The sequence below is a fragment of the Nannospalax galili genome, unplaced genomic scaffold (assembly GCF_000622305.1).
Source record: "Nannospalax galili isolate Female #2095 unplaced genomic scaffold, S.galili_v1.0 scaffold2232, whole genome shotgun sequence".
Classification (NCBI taxonomy): Eukaryota; Metazoa; Chordata; class Mammalia; order Rodentia; family Spalacidae; genus Nannospalax; species Nannospalax galili.
The window spans coordinates 142,043-152,832 of record NW_008331696.1 but is presented as its reverse complement, the minus strand read 5'-3'; the positions used below and the strand labels follow the sequence as shown (position 1 = coordinate 152,832).

The 10,790-nt window shown below is 43.2% G+C and overlaps 1 protein-coding gene across 1 annotated transcript in view; it reads right to left on the bottom strand.

Moving 5' to 3' along the window:
- Nucleotides 1–4,989: 4,989 nt before the first annotated feature.
- Nucleotides 4,990–10,790, bottom strand: part of Spata17 (spermatogenesis associated 17) — a 66,678-nt gene continuing 60,877 nt past the window's right edge. The window contains exon 4 of the mRNA XM_029560504.1: nt 4,990–5,070. Within this exon, the coding sequence (XP_029416364.1) occupies nt 4,990–5,070 (81 nt within the window). The remainder of the gene's footprint in view (nt 5,071–10,790) is intronic.

The window sequence follows — 10,790 nt, the reverse complement described above, 5'->3', positions numbered from 1 at the left end:
GAAGACAGCCTAGAGCGAAGTCCCTTTCACAGAGGAATCTCAGAAGATTGTAATGCCAGTGAGCAAACAGTGATGCTCCAGTGGCCACGATCCCCATCATAAGCCAAGAACCACGGCTGCCATTCTCCTGATGTTCTTCTCCACCCTCTCCACTAAGACGGGCTGCCTGGTGCCATGAATGGAGCAGAAAGGCTAGCACCGCACTCTGACGGGATGTAGCACATTCTGATTTACATGGAATCACTTTTGAGAAACTATCAAAGCTTTCAAAAAGTCGCCAATCACAAAGACAAATGAAAGAAATGAAAAGGAGTCACATCAGTCTCGTCCGAGAGTAGCTTTTTGCAATGTGTGTGCTTGAGACTGCATTCTCTCTGAATGATCTCAGTAGTTGAAATCTTATCGTAGTAGGTAGCATAGACTCTATTTATCCTAAACTCAGACATACTGAAAGAAAGATGAATTTCATAAAGCCAATGGACAGGAAATGCAGTAGTGGCTGTAGGACAATGTCCGCGGAACTGCAGCGAAGTGATGAACTCTCTTGAGATGTAGCAACCAAATGGTTAGCTCCAAACATGACTCAACATCACGGTGCAAGTGTCCTCGTGTCTTGACCTTCTTTAGAAAGAGATACACTTTGTTGTACTTGATGAAATCAAATCTTAACAAGAAGACGTAAGCTAAGGCTGCTCACCTTCTCATTCCAAAATCAAGCACCAGATATGTTTATCCTCTCTAAGACCTTTAGATAATATTGTGAATCAACAAAATACTCATAACATCCAAGAGAGGAGTTAGCAAACCTTAAAGACAATCTGGTACATATCTGAATCCTTGATTGCACATGCTTTTTAATTAAAAATAGTGTGAAACACTTGTTACTCTTGTCTTTCAGCATAATTTAGCAAGTAATTATTTTGTCTTCAGAAAAAAATGGTAGCTGTGTCTTAAACTGTGATGATAAAACAGAATACAGTCAACATGTTTTCATAACTGGGAGAGAACAAATGGGCCTCACTGTGGCATTCTGCTTAATAATGCTTTTGTCTGATTGCATAAAAATGCCAGCCGAATGAGGTATGCACCCCGCAGCCAGCCTTGGGGGCAGCCGGGCACTTGGTGTGCAGGCTCCTGAGACTGAATGTGTGTTTTGGACCATGTGAGGACCCTTATACCATAGGATGAATATTTTCCTGACCCATTAGGTGCCGCTATATTGACCTCAAAATTCTAAACTCGGGACTTGGCAATAAGGAAATAATTGGGAGGGGGGGCGCTGGAGAGATGACTCAGTGGTTAACAACACTGGCTGTTCTTGCAGAAGACCGGGATTCAAATCCCAGCACCCAGATGGTAGCTAGCAACTCTCTGTAATTCTAGTTCCAGGGGATCCAGCAGCTTCTTCTGTCCTCCTCCGGCATTGCATGACACGGGTGCACTTACCTACATGCAGGCAATACACGCACACACACAAAATAAAAAAATAATAAATATAATAATTGGGAAGCCAGGATGGCGGCAGCAGGGCCCAGGCGCAGGGGAAGGAGGCACAGCAGCGCTTTCAGCACAGGGATTCAAACATGACTGGTAAGACAACGCCGCATCCATCACTTGTTCCCCACCACGGAGGAAGATGCAAAAACAGCAGACACCAAAAAGCCAATTGGAGCCTCGGCCATGAAAAGGGAAACACTCGGGCTGGCTGCCTGTTGCTCACAGCCCTCTGGCACCAGGATGCTGGGCCTCCTGGCCACAAGTTCGGTGAGGGGGCCGGTGGTGGGTGCAGCCAGGAGCTGGTTGTGACCCTCACTGTGCCCTACCCTGGTGCACCTCTCTTGCACAAGGCTGGACCTGCGAGTGGCCAGTGCACAGCGCACCCAGGTCGCCTAGCCAACATCATCGTCCAGGCGGGGCTGCGGGCCTCAGCAGGATCAGGAACCAGAGCCGTCCGTCGACAGGTCTTGGCCAGTGCACAGCGCACCCAGGTCGCCTAGCCAACATCATCGTCCAGGCGAGGCTGCGGGCCTCAGCAGGATCAGGAACCAGAGCCGTCCGTCGACAGGTCCAGAACATAGGCTAGAGCTCACTGCTGCGACGCTGCTGTGTGCTGCTGCAGCGTCCTAACTGCCTCTCGGGGAACCTTGGGTTGGAGACCTGTGAGCTAACTGCTGCCTGCCGAGGACCTAGATTTTGTTTTCACCTACAGTAAAGCTCCATGGGGAATCAACCTATTGGAGAATGCCTTGGACCACAATGGGGTGTTTGTGCTGAGCCGGGCCCTGCAACAACCGAAGTGTAACCTGCGTGTCCTTGGGGTGCCAATAGCTGACTGATGAAGAAACGCAAGCATTTCTGATCGCTGAGAGACAGAGAAGAGAAATCCTATTGGACAACCCTAAGCAGCTAGTAAGAGAAACAGAAAACAAGTATGAGAGCTCCATTCCAAGAAGCCTGGGCATAAACTGACTGGAAAATGACTACAAAGAAAAGGGAGTCGGGGAGCAAGTCCTTATTCTGGCCAATCTGTGTGTAGAACAAGATATGATTTCTCTGGCACCCAGTTCAGATGTGTTGTGTCCGATGGATGGGGTTTTTCATTTACTAATAGAGAACATGAAGTCAGGGGTAAGGGGTTAGGTGAGGGTGGAGATCTGGGAGGGGGTCTGAATACAATCAAAATACATTATATGAACTTCTTGGAGCAATAAAAAAATTTAAATATCAAAAAATGGAAATAGTAAGTAAAATCCTGAAAAAAGGTTAACGATAATGTCACCAGGGGTAGAAAGCCACCATTATCACCTTTGCCCTGTGTCAATGTATATATTCACACACAATATATAAATGATACAGAATTATGTTTACTATACACATACACATGTGTATACATAAATACATACACATATATACTTTGTTATGGAATCAAATTACAGGATGCTTTGACATAGCCTTCTCAGAAATACAGTGCAGGCATTTTTCAGATCAATAGGTAAAGATCTATGCTAACATTTTTGATATTAGCATAAAATTGCATTGTATGTGTTTTCCTTGAATTTAGTACATATTAATGGTTTTTAAGTCGTTTTAAATGTTGTTTTGTAGAAACTTCCTTTAAACTAAGACATTCTCTCCCAGAGGGAAGCTTATTAAGACTCAGAAAGTCCCAAGTTCTGAGTCTTTAAGACCCAGAGGATAAACAACTTACAAATCTCATAAAGTCCCTGAAACTTACCAAACTCACAAGGCCCTTCCCTCCCCCAAAGGTTATATAAGCAGTGAGGACAGCTGAGGACCGGTGAGGAGTGCTGAGGGTCAGTGAGGATGGACGGCGACCTGTCTTTGCGGTGTCTATGCTCCTGTAAATAACCCTGCACCTATACCTCTGTAAGGAACCCAGTGGACTCACTGGGTCACCAACTTGGACTTTGGTCTGTTGTCAATCCCCTATCTCAAGCGAGTAGATGTCTGTTTACGTCCCTCAGGAATAGTGCCATGCTAGAAATATTTCTTTCTGATACCATTATAAATGAGACTGGTCTATCTTTGATTTAAAACTCTCAGGCAAATATGAAATACCTTGTCTTTCTGTACTGTGGGTCAGAAACAGGAGCTAAGTATTCCCAATGGCAATGCTACTTTAAACTTTTGGAACAATGATCCACTTGGTACATTCTTCTTTGGCTTAGAATATTTTACATGTGCCCTTGTGTATCTCTCTTTGGAGCAATTAAGTGGTAAATACTGGCATCAGAATTTAGTGTATTAACCTCCAAATCAAAGTCTACAGAGCTATATGTGCCATGCCGTAGTGGAAGCATAACCCAAATGTGAGGGGCGTTCTAAGTTCCTCGGACGTACCCTGCACTCTTTTCAATGGGATAGTTCTTTCCCTTGGCTCTGGGTCTCGGAGGACACTAAGTAATTCGAAGCAGGGTGATTTTTCATTCTCGCCCTTTCTATTTAACTGTAGTGACCTTTGCTGTCTCTATCTAATACCTGCTTTAAGTGGAGCTCAATTACAACCATTCCTTTATTCCAAAAGCCCTTAGCAATGAGATATAAAATTATTGCGAACTCATTTGGTTCTTGACTTTTAGTGGTTATTTTGTTCCTGTGTACCCTGCAAACTTTGATAATCAGAAACTTTATGCTCATTTCCTCAGTAACCTTTAAGATATCCAGTACTTCAAATAAAACACATATTAAGTAGAGACTATTAAATTATACTATATTGATAAAGTACTGACAAGTATTTTAGCTTTTACATACTACTGGTATGTTTTCATGTTGTACAAAACTTTGTTATAGCATTTTTAGTACATTTCAGAGAATAGATTTTAAAAAAATAAAAGTGATAATCCATTACTTGTAATTTTAAAAATTTATTTATTTTTATTTTATGTGTATGAGTATCTTGCCTGCATGTATGTGCCATGTATGGCTTGAGTATATGTACCATGTATGTGTAATATCTGTGGAGGCCAGAAGAGGGCATCATACCCCTGGAACTGGAGTTACAGACAGTTGTTAGTGCCCATGTGGGTGCTGTAAACGAACCTGGGTCCTCTGCGAGAGCTTTTTTGCTCTTAACCACTGAGTCATCTCTCCAACCCCTTGCCTGCATGTATGTGCCATGTATGGCTTGAGTATATGTACCATGTATGTGTAATATCTGTGGAGGCCAGAAGAGGGCATCATACCCCTGGAACTGGAGTTACAGACAGTTGTTAGTGCCCATGTGGGTGCTGTAAACAAACCTGGGTCCTCTGCGAGAGCGTTTTTGCTCTTAACCACTGAGTCATCTCTCCAACCCCCAAACCTATTATTTTTAAATGTTGAAAACCATCAGATTAGAATGAAATAAATTTATGGAGTTGTATCTAATATAAATATTGCTATAGCATTTTTTAAAGATGCTTGAAAGTTAAGTCAATCTCATTTGCTAATTAATGTACTTTTGAAGCACTCAGCACAAAATGCATACCTTTATACAATTTGTCCAGCTTTCGAATATGATTTTCCAAACTTGGAGAAGAGTTCAAATGATGGTAACACAGTCTGAAAATCCTAGGGGAAAAAGATCAGATTATCACAGAGCTCACAATTCTGTATTGTTGTAATTATTATTCAGATTAAGTCAAATTGCAAGATGGCTATCCTTGATTTTATTAGTTTAAAGCTTTCTTTAAATACATATTTGGTGTGTTGTTGTTGTTTGTGTTTTGGAGACAAGGTCGCATCAGGTAGTCCTGGCAGGCCTCTCTCTATGCACCAGGCTGGACTCAAACGTGTGTCAGTTTTCCTGTGTGTGCCTCCTGTGTGTTGGGATTACAGGTGTGCACCACCATGCCTAGCAAATACACAGTTCTTAATATCTATGAATGGCACACACAACAACTTCAAGCAGTGAAGACTTGAGATTCAGTAACCTGCCTTCAAACAGTTTGCAAAGTAATCATTTTACCTTGGCTTTATGGGGGACTACACTTTGTTTTTGGCAAAATAAACATCTGTTAAACTGAGTTGAAGAAAAGAGGAATGTGATGTGTCCAAATAACTATAATAGCGGGGAGACGAGGTCAAGTACAACAGAATTGATTCCAACAAATGCTAGATTTGTTTTTTCAGAATGATCACGGTGAGGTTCTTTTTTTGTTGTGTAACCAGAGAAGCAGCACTGAGGATAAAACATGCTTCAGGGCCGGCCGCATGTCAAACAGGTAGAGCTGCTGAACAGGTGGTTACTAAGCCCACAGCGGATATGCTAATTCAGTGCTGAGACTTTAGAGAGGTGGAGCTTTCTTAGAAAGAAAGGGTCTGTTAGTTAACTTTGGCTGGAACTTTTTTTTTTTTTTGCAGAGGAAAGCCTAGGAGAGGACCTGTGTCCTTGGCTCATCTCTTCAGAGGGCCCACAATTCACAAGTATGAAAAAAGTAAGTTTACAAAAGAACATGTGGTATGAGAGGAAAGCCTAGGAGAGGACCTGTGTCCTTGGCTCATCTCTTCAGAGGGTCCACAATTCACAAGTATGAAAAAAGTAAGTTTACAAAAGAACATGTGGTACGTGGGTACCTCTGTCACCACACATCTCTTTCTACTTCGGTATAGTAGATCCCTAACTGGAAATATCTGCTTTGATGACTAGCACTTCTCAGGTCCCAGGGAAGCATCCGAGTCCCTTGCGCATGTTTGTCTTGTCCGAGCGACATGAGGATGCTACAGATAGTGCGTTGGCATGTGGAGAGAACATGTGTGACAAACTACTTAGATAAAAGATTGATCCCTTAATATGAGCGAAGCTTTCTTCTTGGACAGCATGAACGTGGTGGAGTTGTACATAATGAAACTTCATTTTCTCATGATGCTCAGGAGCCAAACTTTTGCTTTCTTTCTGTTCCAAACTACAATTGTGGAGGTAATTTGCATCTATCTCATTGTTTGAAATACTCGCATGTCACATTTCAGTCATGCTTTCCAACAGCAAGTAATTCACAGCACTTTTCAACTTGAGTCTACAAAGCTTTGGTGTCTGTGTGAAACATGGCAGTAACTTTTTATATGGGCAACGTGATGAACACCAGAACCCAGAACTATAAGTACCTTCATTTGTATGAATGTATCACAACCTCTTACTTGATTTTCCAAAACAAATAGTCTTGTTCCATCAGAAATGCTAAAAGAGGTGTTCAGAGGAAAGGGGGGTGATCAAGGTCAGAAACTTAGCTCTACATAGGGAAATGAGGTGTGCTAGAGGGTGAGGCTAAAGCGAAACCTTTAACTTTCCTTAGTCTTAGTTGACCTATCACATGACAGTCTTTGTTGTGAAGTGATCCCAGGAGCACTGTGATCTGTGTCTACGGCTGTGGATGGGGAAGTGAAGAAGGTCACTGTGATATGTAGAGCTCTGGAGAGAGAAGCTGGGAAATCTGTCAGAAGGCAGCCGCACTAACGGTAGCACAGTAGTGGTATCTGAAACTCATTTTCCTAAATACATGCTCCAGGCTCAAGAGTAACTACTAGAAAGAATTTCAGGAAGTGCAGCTGAGGGTCCGAGAATAGAAAGAAAATGGAGTCTCATAAAACGCCTAATCAAAAGCGGAGGCTGCAGAAAGACAGGAAAATCAAACCAGACCCAAGAACAAGCGCAGCAAAGGAGAACTTACAACAGTGGAAGACAGTGATCCAAAGACACGTAATTACTTTAAGTGGGGGTGTTTAAATTCCCCAATGAAAGACGAGGATACAAATGAAAGCAGACTAATATGTCTGCAAAACCTGCTTTAAATATGAAAACAACACTGAAAGCAAAGGGATCGAGAAACACACACCTTGCTCACACTAGCCAAAAGAGACCTGCAATAGCTGTATCAACTTTGAACAGACTGTGGAATATGGAAAATGATCAGGGTGAAGGAGGGTCACTACAAAGTGACAGAGGACAAGTCTCCGAGAAGACCTTTCAGTCATTCATGTGCATGTGCCTAGCAACAGAGGGTCAAAATATGAGAGGCAAAAGCTGATAAGCTGATAGGACTTGCAAGGAGAGGTGGGTGGATTCACTACTGTCATTGGTGAATTCAGCTCCCCATTATTAGTGACTGAGTGGAAGGTCCAGCAGGTACAAAATCAACAAGAGTAATTGAACTGAGCAGCACTGTCAATCAATGGAATGTAACGGACATCTATAGACTTTTTTATCCACCAGCAGCAGGATGTGCATTCTTCTCAAATTCATATAGAAACGTCGCCCAGATAGACCACATATTGGACCATAAGACACATTTAACAAGTTTAAAACAGAACATACAAGTTTCCTTGCAGACCACAGCAGAATTAAACTAGAAATCAATAGCAGATGGATGGAAATCCCCAAACATTTGAAAACTAAATAGCAAGCTTCTTTTAAAAACAGATTTATTTATTGTTTTATTTATGTGTATATATGTGTGTGTGCATGTTTGTGCACATGTGCACCTGTGTGAGTTTATGTTCACCACGGGCATGTAGGTGTGCACTGAGGCCAGAAGAAGGCATCACATCCTCTGGAACTAGAGTTACAGGCAGCCATAAGCTGCCTGATGTGGGACTTCTACAAGAGTAGTAAGCACTCTTGTCCCAGTTTGTTTCTCCATTGCTATGACACAACACTCTGACCAATACCAACTTGGGGAGGAAAGGGCTTATTTGTCTTACATCATCAGGGAGCCCAAGGTAGGAACTCAGGGCAGGAACCTGGAAGCAGGAGCTGAAGCACAGGCCATGGAGGAACGCTGCTTACTGGCTTGCTCCCCTGGCCCTGCTCAGCCTGCTTTCTTATGCAACACAGGCCCACCTGCCCAGGGGTGGCACGACTCACAGTAGGCTGGGCCCTCCCACATCACTCAACAATCAAGAAAGTGCCCCACGGACATGGCCACAGCCCAATCCTATGGAGGCAATTCTCCAATTGAGGCTCTCTCAACCCAGGTGTGTCAAGCTGACATTAAAGCTTTCCAGCACAATGCTTAACCACTGGACCATCTCTCCAGCCTCATAGCATACTTCTGAAAAGGATATGAGCCAAATAAGTCTCAGGAGAATAACAATTCAAATCAATAAAAAAAATGAAAAACTTGTTCAAAGGATGGGCTACAGCAAAAGCAGTGCCTGTGGGTTAAGAATAGCTCTGATCAGAGACCTGAAGAGAGGGGACCTAACATCAGTGACTCAAACTTCTGCCTTGGAAAACCAGAAAAATAAGAGCACACCAAATCAAAACTTAGCAGAAGAAAAGATAAAATCAGAGCAGAAACCATGAAATTAAAAATAGGGACTCAGGGCTGAGAAGAGGGCTCAGTGGATGAGGACCGGCATTCAGATCCCCGATTCCCATGTAAATGCCAGGAGGGTGAGGTGGTCTCCTGCAATCCCACTCTAGGGGATCCCCAGGGTGGGCTGGTTAGCCAGACTAGCTGTACTAGCTGTAATTGGTGGGCTACAGGTTTGGTGAAAACAGGAGGAAGGGATGGTCAGGCAGTGCAGGGTGGGACCTCAAAAACCAGCAGCTCTGACTCCCTGTCCTTGATGACCAGCCCTGCCCTGGCCAGAATCCAAAATGGGCTGGGTTCTGTCAGCAGTTCTGTCCTGACTGGGAGCAGAAATACCAAAAATGTTTAGGGGCACTGTTTGTGCTCGGGTCTCCTGTTAGCATCTTTTATACAGCAGTTTCCGTGAGTGCAATTGCTGGGAAATTATGGGTCATCAGATATGTCACTGGCCCCGAAAGCTGTGCCCCAGACTCCAGCCCAGATACTGGGATAGAGAGAGGCATATGGACATATGCTGGGTTTGACAGCTCGACTGAGTTGCTAACCTCCTATACCTCAGCGCGCTTCCTTTCTCTTAAGCTCTCAGCTATAATAAAACTCCTTTCTGAAAGCCGCCCTTCCATTGTCCAAGGAATTCATTCTTTGAGTTTGAGAGACAAAGGGCCTGGAAGCCCCTGGCCCAGGGTGGCTTTGGAGGCCGTTGATTGCTCTGTACCATAGCTTCCCACACTGTGCTCACTGGAGGTGAGGGAGCGCCACTGCACCAAGTAGCCCTTGCTCTCTGCGTATCACCTGCTTCAGTAGATAAAGGAGAAAGTAGCTGAGGGAGACACCCTTTGCCAACTTTAGAACTCCATATGCACGTGCACGTACATGCATGTGCACCTGGATACACCCAAGCAAATACACATGCATGCATGCACATGCACACATGCACACATGCACACATGCGCACACATGCACACCATACAAAAATGAAACAGAGAAGCAGAAAAAAATCAATTAAGGTAAAAGCTGCTTTCTTGAAAATATCAATAAAATTGGGAAACTGCTAAGCAGCCTAACCAAGATAAAAAGAAAAAGGTGAGAGAGAAAGAGAGCGAGAATGCATTAAAGCTAATGTCGGCATGAAAGACTGATCATTACGCTGATCTCACAAACCTTAAAGGATAACAGAAGTATACGATGTAAGCGAGTGGGTAGCTTAGATAAAGCTGTCCCATTCCCTAGATGACTCAGTCTACCAAAACTCACACTAGAATAAAGAGGTAATCTGAACAAGTCTGCATCTATTTTTTAATGGAAGAAATAATTAATCACTCTTTCAGGCTGGCCAAGAAAGATGCTTTCAGAAAGCAGGAAGCCCTTTCTAGCTCACCTCTTTACCTGTAGCCTGGGGCACCATTCTGAGAGCCAACAGGATAAAGCATTCGGTTCTCAGTGCTAGTGTTTTTTCTTCTCCTTCAGTGGTCAACGTCTGTTCACATTCTACCCTTCAGACTCTAAAAAATTCCATGAAGTAAATTCCACTGAAACTTTAACAAATTTAGAGTAGTATGTGATAAAACAAGATGTTGACCATCTTATAAAGTGATAATATTTAAAAATTTGATTTATTTATCTATATTTTATGTGTATGAGTATTTTGCCTGAATGTAAGCGTACCATGTGAGTCTAATACCTGCAGAGGCCTGAAGAGGGTGCATGATCCCCTGGAACTGTAGCTACAGATGGTGATTAGCCACCATGTGGACACTAAGAACAGAACCTGGATCCTCTAGAAAAGCAGGCAGTGCTCTTAACCACCGAGCCATCCATCCAGCCCCACCAATAGTATTTTTAACAAGTACCCTGAAGTTATGTTTAATCATTTACATTTAATTATATATGTGTTAATATTATTGTAGCATAAGGTATTTTTTTCCTCTCTCTTGCTCTGTATACACACACACACACACACACACACACACAAATGGGGGC